General features: G+C 39.8%; 1 protein-coding gene across 1 annotated transcript in view; it reads right to left on the bottom strand.

Annotated features, from left to right (window-relative positions):
* LOC122797669 (serpin B6-like) overlaps positions 1–24,195 on the bottom strand; it is a 373,330-nt gene that overhangs the window by 101,981 nt on the left and 247,154 nt on the right. Inside the window, exons 4-5 of the mRNA XM_044066210.1 lie at positions 15,470–15,623; positions 4,788–4,930 (exon numbers count right to left, since the gene is read on the bottom strand). Of these exons, the coding sequence (XP_043922145.1) occupies positions 4,788–4,930; positions 15,470–15,623 (297 nt within the window). The remainder of the gene's footprint in view (positions 1–4,787; positions 4,931–15,469; positions 15,624–24,195) is intronic.

The raw sequence follows: 24,195 nt of genomic DNA, 5'->3' as shown, positions 1-24,195 counted from the left end.
ATCCTACTATATCACCCTCCAACACAATCACAAGACTAACCCAAAAAAATTCTGGGATAGTATCTCCTTCCTCTTCATCCCTGGCAAAAAGTAAAACTCACACCCTGATCACAATACTTCTGTTACCGACCTAGCATCCCAATTTAACAGCTTCTTCACTGACTCCATATCTAAATTAACATCATCATTCACAAATAACTCCACTCATCCAGCTACAATTCCCACTACCCCTTCCTCCTCAGGTTCTTCCCCCTCCCACCTTCCTCTCTTCTCTCTCAAACCCATACCTGTATTTACTATAAAAAAATTCCTCTAAAATTAAAACCTTGCTCTAATGCCCCTGATAATATCCCTTCCTTCTTCCTAAAGACAGCTGCTGAAGCCATTGCCTTCCCCATCTGTATACTTATAAACGGGTCAATCCAAGAAGGTTATGTACCCCAAATTTGGAAAAAAGCCTACATTATTCCCCTCCACAAAGGAGGAAACAATAATAACATCTCCAACTTTAGACCTATCGCCATCTTATCTCCCATCTCTAAACTACTTGAAAAATGTATCCACATACAACTATTACCATACCTCACCAACAGACACCTACTAACCCCAACACAACATGGATTCAGACCTGGTCACAGCACTTCTACTGCACTAGTCTCCTTCCTCGAAACTGTAAATAAAGCCAGAGACTCTAACTGCATTATCTCCACCCTCCTCCTAGACCTTTCTAAGGCTTTCGATACCATCTCCCACTCCCTCCTGCTAACCAAACTCTCTAACCTACATCTTTCACCCTCTTGTATCAACTGGTTTACCAGTTACCTTTCCAACAGGCAACAATCTGTCGAATGGAAGAAATCTACTTCCTCATTCCTCAGCACTGTCATTGGTGTACCCCAGGGTTCCATATTAGGTCCCTTACTGTTCAACATCTTCATTAATGACTTCCACCACAATATCCCAGATGCTAAAATAGTCCAATATGCACATGATTCAACAATTATCTGTGCTGCAAACTCCATTCCCTCCCATATAAAACTAACTCAAGATGCTTTCTCAACCACTGAAAAATGGATGCATGATAACCATCTAGCTCTCAATCCGTCAAAAACCAAACTCATGTTATTCACCCCATCCAAAAGCATAACTATTGACATAAATTCCTTCCTCATAACCAGTCACAACAACACATCCCTTGAAATTGTTTCCAGTGCTAAACTGTTAGGAGCTCTCATCGATAATCAGCTTAAATTTGATTCCCATATACAAACAAACATTAAACAAACACACCAGAAACTTGGTATGTTCTATCGCCATATTCGCTTCCTCTCCCCATCCACTAGATTTCCCCCTCTCTACCACATACCTCATCTCTTCTCTCCTTTATGGTGCCCCACTCCTAACCAACCTACAATCCTCTATCAAAACAAAACTCTCCTCCTGCTATAACAAAATCGCCAAATTCACCACTGGGCAAAGACCCTCCTCCCATCACTGTACTGCCCTCCACAACTAAACTGGCTAGAGCTCCCCAACTACCTTATCTACACTCAACTAACCCATGCTCATAAGCTCATTTTCAAGCCCTCACTCTGCCCCTTGCTCGCCTCAACCTTCACCATGCACCAACCTAGCAGACCCCTAAGAACCAGCACTCAGAACCTAATTGAACTCCACAAACCTGCCCGTCCAGCAGGCAAACTCCTACTCTCTTTTTCCCTAGCCCATCTCTGGAACTCCCTCCCACCTCATATCCACTGCACCAGCAGCCTCCCCATCTTTAAAACTCTCCTCCACTCACATTTATCATCTCTCTGGGAATGTTCATGTTCCCATCCTGCATAACATTCCCAGCTACTGCTTTACCCCCTTAGTCTACAATCAAATCCCCCCTATGGGAACACCACTTATGTTTAATATCTTCTGTACATACCTACTAACTATTGTCTTTATTTTTACATTTTTTTCTATTGAACATAGAGACTAAAAATTGTAAACTGATATGAATTGTTGCATTTGCTCTTCTGTGTATTCCAGCTGTATTAACATTTACTTGTGCTTATACATACTCTTCTGTCACTTTAACAGACTGTTATTTTATTTTATTTTACTTTTGTTTCATACTTTTATACTTGATATTGTATCTATGGAGCTTTTCTCCCCAGGACTCCATTGAAAATGGGATCATTCGGCCCAATGGACCATCCTGGCAAACAAACTTCAAATAAATAAATAAATAATACATCAGCTGAAACAAAGTCAACGTCAAATCAGTATAATGAAGACTCCAGAACTTGAGCAGATGCAGAGCTACAAAAAATTAGACTCACCATGATGATCTAGTAAGAGTGACACACCAGACAGGCAGCTGGTACTTGGAGTAGGTGCAATAAATAACAATGTGCACTCTAAATGACTGGAAAAAGCAGAGAAAAACAAGAGTCTAGGATGGACCATCATGAGCATGGTCAAGGCAAACTGGCTGGGCTACATAACAAAGGCAGCAGGCACACTGTAGATGGAGCTGTGCACATTACTATAGCTGGAGCTGTGCACATTACTATAGCTGGAGCTGTGCACATTACTATAGTTGGAGCTGTGCACATTACTATAGCTGGAGCTGTGCACATTACTATAGCTGGAGCTGTGCACATTACTATAGTTGGAGCTGTGCACATTACTATAGCTGGAGTGTGCACATTACTATAGCTGGAGCTGTGCACATTACTATAGCTGGAGCTGTGCACATTACTATAGCTGGAGCTGTGCACATTACTATAGTTGGAGCTGTGTGCACTACTATAATTGTAGCTGTGCAGTCTAGTGACACTAGGGAAACAGAGTTCATTCTCATAGTGCTGGAAATTCCATGCAAAATAGACAAGTGTGCAGATCTGGAAGCTATTAGGAGAAAAATACAACAGTTTTGTTGAAGCACACAGAAAGGGACCATAAAAATTATGAGAGATGCCAGATGTCTGAATGAGAATAAATGACAAACAGAATGATATAATCACTTGAGGAAAGCAGGCTAGAAGACAAAAGTGGGACACACTACAGAATCACAAAGTAGAAGGGCTGTAACTGAAGGGTGGGGAGCTAGATAGGGGCAGACGGCAATAGTTTAGGGAAATGTTAATTTTTACAAAGTAAAATAAGACTTTAATATGGCTTATGCATATGTGTACATTGGAGGGTGGGAGTCAGAAGGATGTTGGAGAGTATGGCACAGGTGGAAAATGAATTTGGAGAGGATGGCTGAAAAGGCTGCTTCACAGAAGGTTGGTGCACCTTTCAGGCAGACCTGAAAATGTTTACCTATGTGTGTTCACAATGAAATACCAAATAACATGACATAATGCCCTTTGTCTAAGCCTAAAGACCCTATGAAAAGTGATGCACTGCAGCTGTCATTGTGTATTATTACACATTACGGAGCTTTATTCTGGACATTATGGAGCTCACAACTAGAAGTGTGAGACTAGATCATGAGTCGCCACGTTTCAAATATAAACTGTAAGTCAAACAACCTATGAACTGTACAAGTCACTGTTACATCATTTTAAAGCTTAGCCCAACTGCATCATATAATACAGGATGCAATGTCCTAAACCCCATGTTACTTATATATACTTAAACTCAAGAGACTGCTGTACCTTAGAGCAGGACAAATACTCCAAGGTACTGCAACATTGAACACATTCACACCAATATGCCCTTTTAGTTCCTCTGTTTTTATGATCTCAAATTATGGTACTTGAAAATTTATCACATACCCCAGTACTGGATTACTCAATGCCCATATGATTTAATAAGCATGACGCAGACATGTAATGAGACAGCAATGTTTCCAGGTCTTGCTTTACAAAATACAGGCAGAACCACATATGACTATTACAATGACTGGGACCACATCCTGGAGAAGAATAGGGCTATTTTAAATGTTATGGTGAAAAGCTGGCTCTGAGCTGCAAAGTGAAGTTCTAAGACCCCCATGACCCAGTACCCCAGGAAAAAGTGCTAGAATATTAGTCTGGGAGAACGATAGTGATTGGCTGATACCAGCTCACTTATTACAGGGAGAGAGGCTGCACAGTGTACTTTTTTTTAAACTAACATGCAGAAGTGTCTGGATATAACCATGAGTTTTACAGGCAACAGTTGGGTCACTGAAAGCACAAGCCTATTAAGTAGCAAACATGCCAGAGATGGATTAGATGTGTGCACTACTGCACATGTTATGGGCAGCAGCACTGTAAGCCAGGTACAGGAATTACAGGGTTAGGGAGAAAACCACAAACATTCTGCCTCACTGCTGACTGGGCGTCATCTAGTTCCACAGCACTGAGACCACTGAGGCCATCAGTGTCCAAACTTTAAATGCAGGTTGCTTAATTCTGGGGGTGGGGGCTGAAGACAAATGCTGAGGCTTCTGTGAGGAAGATACCCCTGAATCCTGGAAGCAGAGGGTTTAGGTGGGAAGCACTGAGGTATGGGAAACAAATTCTCTTCATGGCTGTTATGATGTATCTTTAGGTGACTGCAGGAGGATTGCTGGTTGGCAAGTACAAATGGAGAAAAGGCATGCAGCAAATCTTTTTTTTTTTGGGGGGGGTTACATAAACTGGACTTACATTAAGATATTTGTGACACCTGTATTGTTAATTATAATAAAGAATAGAAACAAGACAGCAAGACAAAATTACTTTATTAGCATGAGGAATCAACTAGCATTTCAAAGCCTTAAAGAACAGAGCTTTTGAGAAAAAAATAGGTTTCTTACATACCTTGCTTATTCTAAATGGCCTTACTTTTGTATTGCTCTCTTTGAATTTACTATCCCAGTCACATTTGAAGTAGATGGCATTCACTAACACAAGTCTGGTAGAGTTGCTAATGACTTCTTTAGTAAGTAAGTTTTGGATTTTTCCTGCATGAAACAAATGAACATATTTAGTATTTCTGCAGCTTATTAACTGCATCTGACTTTAATTTATTTGTGAAAAGTGGTAGAAAACTGATCCATATGGACCTTTTTATGTTTATCCTGAGGTTGCAAAATAACCATTAAAAACAAGTAGAGTTTACAAATAATGTCCAGTTCAGTTATAGAATAAGAATAATACACATACAGCGATTCAGGTTGTAGTCTGCTATAAGTCCCCAACCATGTCCCAAGACTCACACTCTATGTTCCTAAGCACCCTGGAGAATATTAGGGTCGAACCTAACACTCTCATACTGGGCAACTTCAACTACCCCTCCATTAACTGTGAAAACTACTCATGTACCAATACACTTGCCCAACATTTCCAGGAATTCATTAATTCCAATGCCCTAGATCAGCTCGTTCTTACCCCCATTACAGGTAGCAGCATCCTTGACCATAGGCGCTGGAACCATAGAGGGAGGGGGCACCCCCCACTTTTACCAGAAGTCCACGGTGGAGTTTTCTTTAAGGACGACCCAACACGCACTAACGTGGATTTAAACAAAAGTGCGCTCGGAAGTTAAAAAACTGCTGTGGCTGGTAAGTGTGTGTGATTCTATACAATGTTGGGAACTATTTTTCTCTCTCTCCGGTTTCTACATACATTTATTTTGTTGACTGACTCCTTTTCTGGTACCTGTAGGGTGTGGATAGGCTGCTCTCCTGGAGTTAAGGTAATCGTGATGCTTTTTTCAAGCTAAATCAATTAGGCACTTTTTTACTAAATTTCCTGAAGAAAGGAAATAAGTAAATATTCAATCTTCTATGCTGAAAGCAATGTTTCATTTCTCGATGGTGACAATAATAATAAAAATAGTGTGAAAGTGTGTTTGTGTGTGAACAAGGAGAAGGTCACTGTAAGCTGCCTGTTGGGTGCCAGGATCCGCCACATAACACAAGCACTCAGGTCACTCCAAAGCAAGTGCAAATATGACTCAGTCATTGTCCATGCTGGTGTGAATGACCTGAGACTTACCTCCCTGGACTACATGAAAAGAGACAGAGGAGCTCTCTGATCATGTAGCCCAGGCTGGTATGACCCTGACCTTGAGTAGCATCTTACCCTCACCAAGAATGATGCCACAGTATAAAGACAAAATGATCAATTTTAACAATTGGCTAAAGTATTGGTGTAATTCAAAGGGGATCCAGTGTATGTCAGCCTGGGATGACATGCTCGACAAGCCACGTTGCTTCGTTAGGGATGGCTTGCACCTGTCACCCCTGGGCTTTCAAATACTGGCTAAGGCTCTTGCCACCCCCATAGTGCCTTTTTTAGGCAAGGCTCAAAAGACAAACCCACCTCCATAGACAACACAAGAAAAAAGAAACTAAGGGTAATGCTGCTCAAAGCCAGAAGTCTAAACCTCAAGATGCATGCACTCAAGGATCTCCTCAGTATGGAAAATATCGATATCTGTGCAGTAACAGAAACCTGGTTCAAGGCTCCCAAGAGCACCCCAGCACTACCAGGTTATACCTCATACCATGCTTTTCGGCCCCAAAACTCGGACTGAACCACAAAAGGAGGGGGAGTATCCATATTCATCAAAGATACCCACACCTCCAGGTTAGTGGCACTGCATGAAGCATTGGAGACCATCCATGTGCAACTAACAGTGGGCAAAACTGCCTTTCAGTTTGTAGCCTGCTACAGACCACCCTCCCAAACTCAGGAACCCCACTCGGCTTTCCTGAGAACACTGGAGACTATGAAGGTCTCTCCAAATACCATTATATTGGGTGACTTCAACTACCCAAACATAGACTGGGAGCACTACTCAAGCCCCAACACCCTCGCCCAATGGTTCCTAGAATTTATAAGCTCAAATGCTATGGAACAACTGGTCACCACTTCCACAAGAGGGGAAAACATATTAGACCTGATCATCACCAACATGGGGACTCTATGTTCCATACTAGAGGTATATCCCTCATTGGTAAGATCTGACCATAAATTAATCTCACTGGACATCCATATCCATTCCCCACCCCCAGCCAAGGAAACCACGGTGAAGAACTTCTCAAAAGCAAACTTCACACTTCTCAAAACTGAGGTGGAATCCTTCAAAGCCCCCGGGCCAGTGGAAAATACGGCCCAAACCGCAGAATCCTTTACAAACACATTCTATGGACACCTACAGGAATGCATGGATCATGCTATCCCAAATAAAACCAAGACTCACTCCTCCAAAGGCAGGAGACCTGTCTGGTGGACCCCAGCCATAAATAAGCTATACAACAGAAGGAGGAAGCTACTACATGATAGAGCAAAATCTCAAAAAGGGAAGGCATCTCTGATCAGTACTAGCAAGAAACTACGATCCCTCATAAAATCATCTAAGGCCAGCTTCGAAAGAAAAATTGCACAAGACGGTAAAGATAATCACAAGGCCTTCTTTAGTTATGTCAGGAACCTGGGTGGCAACTCCCAGATATGCTCTGAGTTAGTGCAAAATGACAAAAAATACACTGAACCCACAGACATTGCCAACATCCTGGCAGACAGGTTTGGTGCAAACCCCCCCCCTTCCCCCCCAAAAGAGCAAATGTCTTTCCCAACAGAGTGTAGCCTCCCTGACATCACAGATGCACAGGTGAGAGCTGCCCTCTCCAAAGCAAAAAACACAGTATCAATAGGACCAGACGGTGTCCCGGACTGCATCTTACACGAGCTCCAAGAAGAACTGAACCCTCACATAAAGTCACTGTTCAATCTCAGGCTTACTACAGGATATGTACCCAAGGAATGGCATACAGCAACAGTGGTCCCACTCCACAAAGGTGGTGCCACAATGGACCCCAGAAACTATCGCCCTATAAGCCTGACTAGCCTGGTCTGCAAAGCTATGGAGCATATCATCATGGAACTCATAAACAAAGACATTGGGAACCTCCAAACACTGGATCCTACCCAATTCGGCTTTGTTAAGGGCAGATCTTGCCTCTTGAACCTGGTCAACTTCTTTGAAACAGTCACCAAGGCCATAGATGAAGGGAAGGTAGTCCACACAGCCTACCTGGACCTCGCAAAAGCCTTCAACACAATACCCCACTTGGGCATCATAAATAAGCTCACCAGCTTAAATATCAACCCCTATGTCACAAGATGGGTTGCAAACTGGCTCAGGGATAGAACCCACATGGTCGGAATTGCAGGTGCCATGTCAGACTCTAAACCAGTTACAAGTGGCATCCCACAAGGCTCAGTCCTGGGACCTTTCTTGTTCGGTATATATTTCTCTGAGGTACAGGCTAACACGGGAGGACTATGGCTGACCAAGTTCGCAGATGAATGCAAACTGGGTGCCATAATCGACTCGCCGACTGACACAAGCATCCTCCAAAAGGGTCTCACAGAGACGGATAACTGGTGCCAGAGCCATGGCCTAAAGCTAAATGCCAAAAAGTGCATAGTCATGACCTTTGGGAAAAACAAAGTGCCCACAAATTACCACATAGGTGGTAATCCATTAAGTACGGAAGAAGTAATTAGGGATTTGGGGACCCAAGTAGTTAGCAATCTCTCCTTTGACAATCACATTGCCAAAGTGGTTAGAAAGACCTTCTATATAGCCCACCTTATCACAAAAGGGTTCACATCTAGATCAAGAGAGGTCATTGTGCCCCTCTACTCATCACTCATCAGGCCCATAATTGAATACAATGCCTCATTCGGGATGTACCTTACCCGACACTTGCAGCAACTGGAAAGACCCCAAAAGTACCTCACCAAGAGGATCAAGGGACTCAGACAGATGCCCTATGCAGTTAGGCTAAAGAAACTCCAGCTCTACTCAGTTGCTTACCGCCTACTCAGAGGCGATCTGTGCCTGACGTATAAAGCCATGTCGAACCCAGAATTAATGGACATGCTCCACCTTAGGAAATCCAAATCCCTTAGAGCTACACGCTCCAGGGACTTAAACCTCAGCACAGAAATAAATAGGACATGCTGGAGGGACAGATTCATATCCCAGAGGCTCCCCTCACTCTGGAACAAAATCCCAATCCATGTTAGGCAGAGCCCCTCAATGACCCTCTTCAAGAGAAATCTTGATGAGTGGATGGGAGATCATAGGTTTACCCCTGGGATCTCTTCTGTGTCCCTACTAGACAGAGGCACAGTAAACTAACCTTAAAAGGACTATCTTCTGTGACCTACTATACAGAGGCACAGTCAACTAATCTAAAAGGGTGGTGAAAGCCAAACACACTCTGGCTAGGCTTATAAATTCCCTAGGGCAGATAGCCTAGTATCAACCTATGAACCTATGTTGGGTGGTACTGGACATACCTGTCAACTGTGTCCAGTTTTCACAGAATGCCCAGATTTTTGCCTCATAGTTTTGGTAGGTATCATAAAATTGAGGGTTTCTTGAAAACAGCTGACGATTGAAGTCACTAAATAATGGCATACATTTGAGTCTCCGACTTCACATCATATTTAACACTCATATTATTCTAGCAATTTTTTAAGTTTATAATCGCAAAAATGTAGAAGCTGTCCTACTTTTGGGCCTTTGCCCCCACATTATTCTAGGCTTTGTCCAGATTTGTTGCAGTAAGATGCTGACATGTTGCTGAAGTTTATTCTACATGAAGCACGAATTTTGCATAAAAGTCTCTTCCCTGTCTTCTGATCCTTGTAAAGGGCACTCAATGTATAGGACAACCATATATTTTTATGCTGACTAATTTCGAGTACTATTTCTTTTTATTCTGGATGGGACATTAGATGGACAATTGGGATGCTTGGTGAGCAATCGGGTGTAAAGCCTTCATCACCTAGTTGAATGCATATACTATTGGCATGTTTAGATAAAATATCAGAAGTTCAACAAATGCCGGTAGCTTGTTGTCTGTGATCACTGTACAGCAGGGAGTGGGTTTTAGCCTTTTCCCCACTGCAGTGTGATCTCAGAGTTAGTATGTGTAGATACCAGGGGATGTGGGGGGCACAGTACCCGACATGGTGAGTACAGAGGGCACACCCCCATATATAAGCAACGTTTAAAGTTTTTTGGTGTGCATGATTTTCAGTTTTTTTTGTTTCTACATTCTGGAGTTGATCTTTTGGGGCTTGATCATTTGTTTGATTGATGGAATGATAGGAATCCTTAATCAGTGTAGCTTTGATTGATAGTGATGTTCATTGTGATCAAAACTAATACCTTCGAATACTCCCCTTTTCCGAGTTTATATTACCTGCTATATGCGCAAACTTAACATGCCACGTTGTCTCTTATTCAGTTTAAAATCCAATCTGTTTAGGACTTACATAAGTTAAATATCCATTTTTTTATTTACAAAAATGCTGTGCATAAAACCAAGATCTGTTGCATTTATCTGTCTATCCAAGTTTAAATGTATTCCTGCTGTGAAGGTCTGTACTGCAATCACTCAGGATGTATTTGGATAATATCGCCGACTTTCATTTTAAGTTTTCCATCTCTGTTTGCTCTCTCAGACAGTCCAGTAAACATTTGACTCTGCTGTTGTCTATCCATGTTTTTTCAGAAAGCAAACTGAAAACTGACCTAGTTGTTTGGCATTTAGGAACAGTTGCCTAAATTTTGACCAACATGTGCCCAGAGTCATAAGAAAGTCTTTCTATATTGCACACCATATAAACAATTTTTTTGTGACTAGACCTAGAGATGTTATTGACATATCCACGGTGGTGCAGCGGTAGCATTGTTGCTTCACAGTAAGAGGTTTTCCTGTTCGATTCTTGGCTAGAGTGCGGGGAGTGCCTTCTGTGTGGAGTCTGCATGTCCTCCCTGCAGTTGGGTGGGCATTTGAAAGACATGCATAAATGGGTGTGCCTTCATTGAATGTTGAACGTCGAGCTGGCACCTCAGCATTCATGAAAATCTACTGCCAATCATTAGTGGACCTGAGTTCCGCTGTGGCAACCCCTAACTGGGAAAAGCCAAAAGACAAACAACAACAAAAACAACAACAACCTAGAGATGTTATTGTTCCTCTTTACAAAGCCCTCACTAGGTCAATCATTTTGTATAATGACCACTTTGGCATGTCTCCGTCCAGATGTACGCAACAGTTGGAATACCCACAGAGATACCTTATTAAAAGAATACAAGCCCTAAACAATAGGTCTTGCATGGACCACCTCAAAGATTTATCACTATACTCAGTATCCTACAGAGTGCTTAGAGGTGATGGGTCTGGCAATCAAGGCATCCTCCAACCTAATACAGATGGACCTACTGAACATCAGCCAGTCAAATTGCATCAGAAATACTCAGTCCAGGTATCTAAACTGAATGTTGTGGAGAGATGGATATATTTCACAGAGGCTACCACTGTTCCAGAACAGACTATCCATAACAATAAAACAAAGCTCATCTGTCCATATTCAAATGCAACTTGGATCTAAGGATGGGTAATAGAAAATATACTCCAGGCTTGCACCGCGTGTCACTAATGGATAGAAGCAGTTCATAAATGCTGCATCCCTTACATGGGTCCCCCTCAAATTATCTATGGTATGGTCACAGTTATTCTTACTAGGGCTAATATACAATTATCAGCCATGGAATAAGTAAGACCAATCAGGAAATGTTAATTCAAGCACCAAAAGGGAATTGTCTAAGCTTAAAATGTCCTCTTAGTGAACCTATGTTGTGGTAGTAAATAATTTTAAAAAAATTCCCTTTTTAGATCACAAAGTGTCCCTCTCACCCTCCACCCCCTCCCAAGTCTTCAACAGCTTCCGGCACCTATGTCCTTGACCTGGTCATTACAAACATGGATGACCGTTGCTCAACACCTATAGTAAACTCCTCCCTGGTTAGATCCGACCACAAACTAATCACCTTGGAAATCCACATCCCTCCCACCCCCACCCCCCGCAAAGGTAACCACCATGAAAGACTTCTTCAAAGCTAACTTTGGGCTCCTAAAAACAGAGGTGGCTAACTTCACTGTGCCCATGCAAATGGAGAATAGTTGCATGACCGCCGAATCATACACCAATGCACTGTACAAACATGTACACAAATGCATGGATGTCACCATACCCAATAGAACCTAGATGCTCTCCTCCAAAAAAAGGAAGCCAATCTGGTAGTCCCCTGCCATAAAACAAGGAGAAAACTGATGCGGAATAAGGTGAAGTCCCAAGACTGGAAAAACACCCTTATCAGCCTCAACAAAATGTTGAGATTCCTCATCAAATACTTGAATAAGGCACCCAGGAAGGACCACCTGGATTGTAGCAATAAAACTTTATTTATTGAATCCAACTGCCGAAGTTTAACACAAAAATGCTCCACTTGTAAATACGTTTTCGTCTTACAACTGACTTCATCAGATATAGACTAACAACTTTAGTCATATTTAAATAGTCTATGTAATTAAAAACCAACCAATGAAAATTAACCTAAAATCAATCAATTAACCAAGGTGTCATAAAAATAATCCATCTTGAAAAAAATATATGTAAATATAAATATGTGCTCTGCTAAAATGCTCTAAACCAAAACAATGATACATATAAACTAGTATATTGTTGTTATGAGAAAAAATTACAATAATTACATGTATAAAAATGTTAATAATACTGATTTTAGTTAAAAAAAAAATATTAGTATCAAGAATGCAAAAATGAGCAGTGCCTCCATCTAGTCGCTATAGTGAATATCGCAATTCAAAGTCTGGCAGCCCTAATCTTTAGTACTGGAGCTAAAGACAAAGTTTCATTCATACCAGGAAATGTATGAGCTTTTAGTACAATCTGCCAAAAAATGTCTCTATTTTCAATATTGAGCTCCCACAGACCCCCTCTCACATCCTTAGCCATCACTTCTAATGCAAAAAAAAAAAAAAAAAAGTGACATTGTGACATATAAGTGCTATGTCTGTATAAGGCATTACTAGTGTTGTGATTCTTCAACTCATATAGGTGTTCATAAATTCTTCTGTGGAGCTTCCTTTCAGTTTCCCCCACATAGAATCCACTACATACCTTACATAACACTAAATAAATTACTCAAGTGGTTTCACATGTAGCGTATTCTTTACTGATCAGTGTTCTGTTTCTTACTAATAATTTCACCTTATCACCATTGTAGACTTAGGAACATAGGGAGCAGTGTCCACACTTGTAAGTACCTTTCTTACTACGTCCAAATGGATGAACAGCCCCATTTTTTTTCCTCTCTATAAAGTTCAGTCCTGGTGGCCCTTCCTGGGTGCCTTATTCAAGTATTTCTGGTTACTTTTTGGCACTTCTTCGCTTTTGTGATTTGATCCCTCATCAAATCCTCTAAAGCTAGCTATGAAAACAGAATGGCAGCAGATAGTAAAGACAACCACAAGGCCTTATATAGTTATGTAAAAAATCTCCATGGCAATACCTAGATTTGCTCTGAGCTACTGCACAGTGGTACCTCCTATACGATCCAACAGATATTGCCAATATACTGGCCGACAAATTCAATGCCAACTTTACCCCTCCCCCCCGAAGGACCATTAAACCACATCTAAACTATATAAAACCTTTTGTTTTTATAAGTACCTAAAACTAAGTATTAAAATATATATTATAATATAAAACTAGGAATAAAACCAAAATATAGCAGTGGGAATTGTCTGGCTGCCTTCAATACCGGTGCTAAGGAAATATTTTTGTTTAACCCTGGTAATTTATTCCCCTCCAATACTAATTGCCAGAAAAGCTCTCTATATTCTATTTAATTTCCCAGGGTCCACCCCTAGAATCCTCCTCTACCCTTTCCAATACAAAAAAAAAAAACATACTGAGCTGATGTACAAGTTAAACTATGCTTATATAATGCATTTTAACATCTTTATTTCTAATCTTGTTCAGATACATAAAAAGGACAATGCAATTACTGTTACCATATACGGCATGTACACTGATAGTTATAGAGGAGAGGTACTACAGAAGAGACTCCAAAACAATGTTACACTGGGTGTAATTAAAACTGTTAACACAAGATTAAAACCCTGTCACAGCTAACATCAGATCATTGCTAGTGATGTTTCTTAAACTGTTACACAACGATCTACTGCTATCCCATCTACATGTACATTATTTTTTCATAGTAGCTTCTCTGTGTTGAAGCTTTCAGTCATGTGTTAACTGCTAAGCTTGTTTTTTCTGATATTCCCATCTATTTACATTTCTGAATGTTTTCTCAGTCGTACTTAGAAGTATGCAATGCTGCTGGTAGTGCATGCTGTGATAATACTCAGATTAGGAGGAGGTACTCAGCCCCTGTATCACTCAACCCCCCTCCCATCATTTTATAGACAGCACACCATTTAAGAGGCATCCATCCATTTTTCTAAATTGCTTGCCTTTGTGAGGGTAACACTGGTAGCAAACTAAGCAGTTTCACAGCAAGTACTACAAGTTCATCTAGCAGGATCCCAAAGTTTTCCCAGGCAGGTACAAGTTACAATCTTTCCAGCTTCTTCTGAGTCTACCTCAGGGCCTCCTCCCACTAATTTGCACCTCATACAGCTCCCATAGGAAATGCCCATCTGGACTTGTCTACTACAAGATCCTCCCGACTGCCAGGACCCTCATCATATTATGCTCAGCAGTCCTATGATGGAATCCCCTTATTTCCTCTTGTATCTGTGCTCTCATTCTTTAAGTCACTACCCAAAGGTTCTGACCACAAGTGATAATGGGGATAAAGAGTCACCAGCAAACTGCAAACTTCAGTCTATGACCCAGCTCTCACTTCACAACAGTCCACTACAATGCCAGGAACACTATTACACCTGCATCCACCTACGGGGCATAGGATCATAGCAGGTTACTAGGCTAATGTTCCTAGAGCCTTTTTAAGCATAGTCATTCATGCCACAATTTTTCCATTGATCATTGCCTATGGACTAGAACAGTTTTGGTATATGCCTGTGCCTTAGATCATCTACAAGCTACCTCTGATCATAAGGGAAACAGATGACAAGCTAGGGGTGAATTTGCAATTTCCCATCCATTTGTCCAAAATGCATTTGAATATGCTTAGGGAAAAGCACTGCTACACATGAGTGGGAAGTCAATTTCAAAAAGGGGTAATCTGTGAGACACATACCTCTCCCTCCAACATGATTTACTTAGGTCTCAGATAATGTTTAGATCCTTAGATCATGTAGTTCTACTGCTGTCTTTTTTGCAAATGCATAGCAGGTCCATCAAGAGTGGATCAGAAAATGCCTTGTAGGTTAGGCATAGATTGTCCCGCAGTAGTCTGTAGGAGACAGAGGAAAAGGACAGGGCTTTGACACAGTCTGCATAGAACATGTTATTTACACCCTGTAGTCTTTTAGTTTAGATTCTCCGTGGCCACTTCAGCTGTTGCAAATGCCTAGACAGGTACATGCTGAAGGGTGCATTGTACTCGATTATTGGTCTAATTAGGGTGAAGTACAGTGGGACTATTACCTCCTCATATCTGGATATCATGTACTTACTTATTAGTTGTGCCATGTAGAAGGATCTTCTCACCACCACAGACAGAAGGTTTTCAAAGTTCAGGTTACTGTCAACCAGAATTCCCAAGTCCTTTACCATTGGTTCTACTCTTAGAGGAGTGTTATCAATGTTATAATTTGCAGAGGTGGAAGTCTTCCCAAAGGATATAATAATACATTGTTTTGCACTGAATTTTAGGCTATGGCTCTGGCACCAGTTATTTGTCTGTATCAGACCCTCCTGGAGGGTTTCAACATCTTTTGGGGATTCAATGATTGCACACAGCTTGCAGTCATCAACAAATGTGTTCAGCCAAAGGCCCTCTACACTTGCCTTGACTTTAGAAGTATATTCCAAACAGCAGTCCCAGTACAGAGCCCTGTAAGACACCACTAGAAATAGGCCTCTTGGTGGAGGTGGATTCCCCCACCCAAACGTCATGTGTCCTATCAGTGAGCCATTTGGCTATCCATTGGGTGACATAGGGATTTATGCCTAAATCTGAGAGTTTCCCTTTAATACCCGAGTGGAGTATTGTGTCAATACCTTCGCCATGTCAAGGTAGACAGTATACACCATTTTGCCCTCATCCATGGCCCTAGTGACCTTCTCAAAGTCCACTAGGTTTAGTAGGCATGACCTACCTTTGGCAAAATGGAACTGGCATGGGTCCAGTGTTTGAAGATTTCTTATGTCTGTGTATCAGGTCCACAATAATTCTTTCCATGGACTTGCATACGAGACAGGTGAAACTTATGGGTCTGTAGTTCTCTATGTCTGTTAATAGCCTCTTTTGTGTAGAGAGATGACTGTTGCCATCCTCCATTCTCATAGGGATGAAGCCTGTCTAGAGGCTGTAGAAGAACAGTAATTTTAGTGGGCCTGACTGGTCATCTTTCAAGCTATTTAGGAAGCATGGACAAAAGTTTATAGTCATCTAGAAGAAAACTCAATTATGGCAACAGAACAAAAGGGTAATAAAAGAAAGTCATATGGAAACAAAGGATCATTTGTTGTTAAATAAAATCATAATGGAAAACTGTAAAAAGGAGAAGAATCTAAGCACGGCATGGATCAATTACTAAAAATCATTTGGCAGTATCCCATATTCATGGATAGCAGAGTGCTTAAAAATGTACCAAATACACCCTACATTGATCAGTTACATTACAGCGACCATGAAGCAGTGGCAAACCACTTTGCAGTTAAGCCATGATAAAGGACAAATTATTATTCCAGAGATAAAAATTCAAAGATGGATATACCAGGGTGACTGTCACTGCTGCTCTTTTGTCTTGCCCTTAACCCATTAAGCTATCTACTCAATAGATTAGGTCATGGATACAATTTGGCTCCCAGAAAACAAAGTGTAATGACTTCTCACCTTTTTGTAGATGATTTAAAACTGTATAGATCATCAAATGATGAACGAAGGCACAACTACAAGTGGTCAAAAGTTTTTCAGATGATATAAGAATGTCATTTGGTCTTGACAAATGTGCAAAAGTAACCTTTAAAGCAGGAAGCTGCAGCAAAAAGAAAACATTTTGGGACAGGAATGTGATATAAAAGAGATTGAGAAAGATGGAGTGTAAAACTATTTGGGAATTGATGAAAGATCAACAATAAAACATGAACAAATCTGAATAAAACTTAGTAAGAATATTTTAGAAAACTTAAATTAATACTGAAAACAGTGTTGACATCAAGGAACAAAGTCCAAGCTCCTAACCAATTTGCTCTTCCTGTCCTAACTTACAGTTCTGGAGTGACTTTACTGGCCCCAAAAGGTGTTGGATAGGTTGGACAGGAAAACAAGAACGTTGCTTCATACTCATATGATTTATAAAAATAATTTAATACCAAGACTATATATTCCCCATTTTGAAGGAGGTATGGGCCACCTTGAAACTGATTATATGTATAGATCTGCAGTCATTGGACTTAATACATATTTGCTGACCACACACAAGACTCAAATGTCATGAAAGTTTTGAAACATGAGGAGATAAGCTTAAGATGACTTCCATGCTTAGTTTAGCAGAAGCATATCGGCATCAAGAGGAAATGGAAATCAAACTAGAAGTAGATAAAAATCAGGCAGCAAATGAATGTGCCAAAAAACAAAATAAATAATATAAGGTGATGGAGAAAATGAGAAAGCAAGAAATGTTGAAAATGCATAAATACAGTTACAAGTATAGAAAACTCTTGGAACAGCTTCATGTTGATTAGGATCGAATGCAGGAATGGTTAAGGAGAGGTAAAACCAACTTAGCAAACCAATTCACTGGGTCCACACCATAAACTCCATACCCCACAGAAATAGCGGGACCACAATTCTTATGAATATACTTTATTCCAAACACAAAGAAAGTTAAGTGATTTCATCTCCATCATCAGAGACTTCTTCAGAACTAACTTATTCTTTCCATAAGCACCTCTTATGTAATAGATGTAATTTACATTCTAGTTAATTAATTAGACAATTTACAAATTAAAAATTCTATAGTTAAATGATGCACACCACTCCATAAACTGACAACTTAAAACATTTATGTTAAAAGTATAAAATGTTGAAGCTTTGAGAAAAATACTACACTACATCCAGAGCTCTCTTTAACACTGGAGGCAAAAGAATGTTCTCATTAATATCTGGTGGTGTGTTTAGAGTTTAATTTTATTATCCAAAAAAACTTCTCTTAACTTCAACCAGAGCTCCCACCACCCACCTCGAGCATTTAATGGAACTTATTCTAAGATCCCAAATTTAAATCTAGTGAAGTCCTGACACTGTAAGGAGTGTTTATACAGTGAATTATTCACATTACCCCTTGATATTATGTACAGATGTTCGTAGATATTCGTTCTAAGTTTTCTTTCTGTCTTACCTATATAATAACTGCCACAAGTTTGGCAGATTGAAATGTAAACTATACCCCTGGTGTTGCAATTTCCTTTGTGCAAGTTAACCTTGCATGCATTTTCCTTTAATACTATATTATTAGTTTCAAGTACGTAGGGGTATTGCCTGCATGTCCCACACTTGGTAGTACCTTTATCAAGAATAGAAATGATTTTGGTAAGGTATTGAAATATTGATTTTAAATTTCTCCCCATCATGTAAACAAAGTTTGGCTCGTTCCCTAGAATTTTAGGACATTAGAATTGCCCTTAAAAATCATCCAGTTTCTAGATATAATTTCTCTCACATTCTCTTCCCCTACACCAGATGGTATTACCATACTGTCACTGTGTTGGGAATTGCTCTTTGCCTTGTTTATAGTACCACCAAGGTTAGTTTCACCAAATAGGGGCTTGAATTTAGTTCTCCACCCACCCAAAATTTGAGCCCTTATGGGTTCTAACACTTTGTTGGGGTACCCTCTATTTTTAAACATGTTTGTAATAATTTCCATCTCTTGGTGGAAACTGTTGGTGTCTGAACACATGCTGCTGCCCTGACAAGTTGCCCCTTAAAAATGTTACACTTGGTGAATTTAGGGTGAAAGCGTTTGTAATCTAGGTAGTCATTAAAAATGTGTGTTTCCTGAATATCTTCGATGTAAAACAACCTGCTGCCTGGTTCTTTGAGATCGTTACATCCAGGTAGTTAATGGTTGTGTCAGAGGTTGTGGAAGTAAATTTAAAATATGTACATATATTGTTGAGGTACTCTACAAACACTATTTATCTGACTCCTTCCATATGATAAACACATCATCCAAAAATCATAGATATATGAACCATCAAGCATTCTACTTACAAATGGTTGCTTAAATATGCCAGGCCCTTCCCTACCTCCCTGAAGCAAATACAGAAATATATGTAGTTTAGTCTTCCATCTAGCTGAAATCATGAATCTTTTTCAGGTAAAACCTGAGCTTGTAGTGCATGATCAATGTATGAAAAGTTACTTATCGCCCTGGTTTCTGCCACATAAAGATAACAGAGAGATTAAATGACCAGTTTAATGACAATTCTGAGGGCATGATTTGAAGGAAAAAAAAGTAGGTTAGATCAGAGACACCTGAAACTTGTGAATAACCAATACTGTATGTAACTGACCATTGCCTTTAGATCCTGCAAGCTCAGATGATGACCATAAAGAAAAACAGTTTCCAAATAGCTGATTTCAACTTCCAATAAACAGACTTCAGAGTAAACACTCAACCAGTTGAAAATCAGGGATAAGAAATCTTACTTTTGGTAAACAAACACGTGTTGAACTGGGATTTCTTATGGAGGTTAAAACAGAATTATGGGATAGGAACCTAGGATTTCCAAGAGTTGATGTCACAAATGTATTCACTTGTATACTAAAGGAAGATTGACTGAGATTTAGTGTTAGTCCATTGGCTTGTGCCTTCCTCAAAACAAGTGAAATCAACTTGATTACAGATTGTATTTCCATTGCATTAGACAACAACTTTATATATTTTGAAGTTAAGATATTTTGACAAAAGAGGGGTGGGGTGATAGAAGTTGCATGTGCCCCCATCTATGCAAATTTGGTACTGTATGCTTGGGGGGGCAAAAATGTATTTAATTCTTACTTTTACAAGTACTGCAGATGTATTAGCACTTTTTGGGTGATATTTCAGTGTCACAGTAAATAGCATTGTCGCCTCACAGAAAGAGGTTCCCAGGTTCAATTCTCAGCTGAGGTGCCTTTTGTGGCGAGTCTGCATGTCCTCCCTGTGTTCTTGTGGGTTTCCTCTGGGTACTCTGCTTTCCTACCATATTCCTAAGGAGGACTGGACATTCGAAATTGGCCATAGGTATGAGTGTGCATTCGAGTGTGGTGTGGAAGAACTACCGTGAAAGGGATAGCCATCCAGCAGTTGAATTCTTGACTCAAGAGGATTGTCACTATTGAAGTGACTCCCTGATCCCATGTGCAAAAATGGGGAAAAGGGGTTGTGGAAGGAAGGATTTTTATTTTATGGAGTGGCCCAGAAACATCAGTACAGGAATTTATTGACTATTTAAACAGTACAACTATGCTCCTGAAGTTTACAGTAAACTCTCAGTTAACCAGCACCCATGGGGATTGGTAGATGCCGGATAACTGTAGTTTCTGATTGCTTGAGAGTTACTATTAAAAACAGGTCTGACTAATACTGTACTCTATACTATTTGTTTAGTTTGACTTGTTCTTAGGTTGGGGATAGAGGGAATTTATTCCTACCTTCTTTGATAAAACTTTAAAACTCTAAAAACATAATGCTTCTACGGGGTGAAAATAGAAAGTGAAACACATGAAAACTGTACTGTATTTCTTTGATTTTTTTGCTGGTTGCTTGATTTCCAGTTAACCAAGAGTTTACTGTACGTTGCTTTAACAGAAATTCAGCTAACTCCCTTGACACCACTATTGCATACTAAGAAACTGGTTTTACATCCACTATATACAGAAAATCAACCTTTAGCAATGCACATCTTTTCAGTTATAAGAAAAGTTTAAGGACAAAATTATCAGGGTTGCTCGAATGACATCAACATTTGACTGACTGGTTACAGAAATAATGAAGCTGAAGGACATGTTTATTGATGGGGTTACCCATTGATTTTGTGGAAACAATGATGAAGTTACTGAGAAATGGGGTAACAGATATAAACCCCTTTTAGGTGGTAGGTTAAGTAGTGACAATGATAATAGTAAAGGACTGAATGACATAAAAGGGGACAATTTTGAAATAGCTTTTGTGGTTTAATATAATAAAGGAGCAAAGGATATTAAAAACATTTTTAGAAAAATTGGAGAATTATGAAAGGTAACAACTTAATGTTCAATACAGTGGGTGAGAAAACATATTTCATTTATTAGATAGCAAGGAATGTTAAGTGGTTCTTTTAACAGAACTAGAGAAGTAGACTTTGTTAACCAAGGATTAAAGAAGGGCACTAACAAGTGTGATTTTTGTAAGCAATGCCATATATATTCAAAGGTGAAAAGTAACTCCTGAAAATAATCTGGGCACAGCCCTTACACTACAAAAAGGAAACTGTTTAACATCAGGGGTTGTTTATTTGGCAATATGTTCAGGATGTCTAGGTTTTTATTTCAGCAAGACTGAACAACTGCACAGAAAGATTCTGTAAGCATAATTATGACATAACTAAAAAAAATTCCAACAGCACACTAAACAAACATTCATTAAATTGTACTAATTTTCAAAAGTTTTGTTTTGATATACTTGAAAATGTATCTCGGCACCGAAGGTAAGTTGCATGGGAGACCAAACTGGAGTACTGAGAGCTTCTCTGACAACTCAAGCTCATCTCTAACAGCTCCCTTGGGTTGAATGAATTTGTTTCTCTTAAACTTGTACTTTGGTTAACATCAGCAAAACTTAAATGAAGTTTACTTTTATTTTGAATTTTGTTGTTTTAACTAATATTTTACTTCATTGTCAGCATTAATATTTATTACTCAATTATTCATCATGATGATGATGTTGATAACTCAATTATTAATATACTATATTATACAATTTTTTAAAAACAAAGGTACTCTTAAACAAGTGATGAGTTGACTTTTTAAATTTGGTATTGTAACTTATGTACACAACTAGTGAGGTTCAGTGTACCACAAACCCATGAAACTACAATGGGGCAGATCTTCAAGAATCTTTGTGTTTCCAGGAAGTGATGTCACTGAATTTACTAAAGGAAGTTGACTTGTTATGTGTGTGTTCTGATGAAGTCTTGGGAAGTGTGTGATGACATCATTCATTGTTTCATTTTATATTTTAAATAAACTGATTTTTATTTAGTGCAACCTCTGGTTTCTGGTGCAATCCACCTTTGTGCAGAATATTTGTGGTTGTTTGTTGAGTGTGTGCATGACACCAATTGATTCTGACTCCATCTTGGGCTGTAAAATGATAAACAACTATGTTGACTGCAATGTATCTTGTTTTGGGTCTTCTGAGTGAACAGGCACTATGAGAAAGAAACCAAAGGACTACAGTCTGTCATCTTAAAAGGCCAAGTATGCCCCAAAAACTTTTCTTTTCTCCAAAATTTTCTTTCTTCCCAACACAATGAGCTCTACCAATTGCACATTATTAAAAACGTATATGTTAGTTTCTCCCCCTTTGTGGCATTTCTATTCTAGTCACCTTCTTCAGTGCACACAATATTTGGGCTGAATGAAATATCGTGATCCTTTCTTTAGGAATTTGTCTTTTTTCCTTATATACAACTCTCTTGTAGCATGCATTCGTGCCTCTATTAGTACCTACAGCACACCCTCAGCAAGCAGGTGCCTAAACGGTATTAAGACCTTGTCATCCAGGGAGTCAGCTGAAGTTGTTTGGGGCTGGAATACATCAAACCCCTCTGTTCTTGTGTGAGTAGGTCCAGTCTGTAAGAAAGCTTATGGTAATTGCCCCAGCCAAATCCAAAAGAAGGGAGCAAGTACAGTTATGTAACATATTACCATAATTGTAGATCCCCTTCTCTTCACTGTTGCATTATTCATAACCTAACAGATTTCCTTCTAAAGCTAGCCCTTTGTCCAGCCAGTATACCAAAACCTTGGGAACTTATAGATGCCAAATGTCATACATGTGCTCCTTGCACAAGACGTAGGGCATAAAGGTGGTGTATGGACATACACTTGGAACTGGAATAGCCTCAGAAAGAACAGAATGTCCCTAGGGACAAGAAAACCATGTACATCCAGAAAGAGAAAAAGGGGAAGAGCTCCTCGGTCAGGAGGCCAAGGAAGAATAGGCTAGAGCAAAGGGACCAGGAAGGAGGGAGAGAATACTGCAACAGTGAAGAGAAGAACATCTACTGTTATGGTAAGATTTTCTAAAACTGCACTAATGTTCTTCGATATCACTGTTGAGTGTTCATAACCTAAGGAAGAGTACAAAAGTTCAAGAGGAAACCAGGGAAGAGGAAAGTAGGAAACAGCTCTCCAGAAACCCAAGCAAGATAGCCCTGGCAAAGGCAGCTTTAACCCTGGAAGTAGCATCCAACTTGTAATGCTTAGTGAAAGTATGAACAGAGGACCAAGTAGCAGCCCCAAGAATGTAATTGGTATTCAGGCCCTTGAAAAAAGCATCAGAAGAGTAGAAAGCCTTTGTAGAATGAGCCTTTACTGAATAGGAAAGGCATTTACCATGAAAAGAATAAACAAAAAGAAATGGCCTCTGAAATCCAGGAAGAGACAGTTTGCTTAGCAACAACCAAATCCAAAAACCTGTGATGAAAGGAAAGAAAAAGCTGCTCAGATCTGCAAATGAATTTACTTTTGTCTAAATAATATCTGAGCTGTCTACACAAATCCAAGGTGTGAATAACCTTCTCGCTGGCACACTGCAGAGAAGGAAAAAAGGAAGGAAGATGAACAGACTGATTAAGGGACAACTCATTGACCACTTTAGAGATAAAAGAAGGAAGGATTAGTACAAAGAGATGCCCTCCTCTCTGTGAAAGACTAAGAAAAGAGGAACAGTCATGTGAGCCTGAAGTTCAGACACTCTCTTAGCTGAAGGAAGACTATTATTTTGACCCTCACAAGAGAAATGTTATAAATAAGCTGAAGAAGCAGGCTCAAAAGAAGCCTGAGTCAAATTTAAGTACAAAATAGACATGCCAGAAAGGCAGAATTGGCTTCCTGGGAGGCCTGATATGAAGGATGTCTTTAAGAAGTTGCTTGACCTCAAATCTAGAGGCCAAAATATAGGAAAAAAAATTGCTGACGAAG

The sequence above is a fragment of the Protopterus annectens genome, chromosome 3.part1 (genome assembly GCF_019279795.1).
Source record: "Protopterus annectens isolate FY-2018-M chromosome 3.part1, PAN1.0, whole genome shotgun sequence".
Classification (NCBI taxonomy): Eukaryota; Metazoa; Chordata; order Ceratodontiformes; family Protopteridae; genus Protopterus; species Protopterus annectens.
Note: the sequence above shows the minus strand (reverse complement) of the source record. Positions and strands in the feature narration are given on the sequence as shown.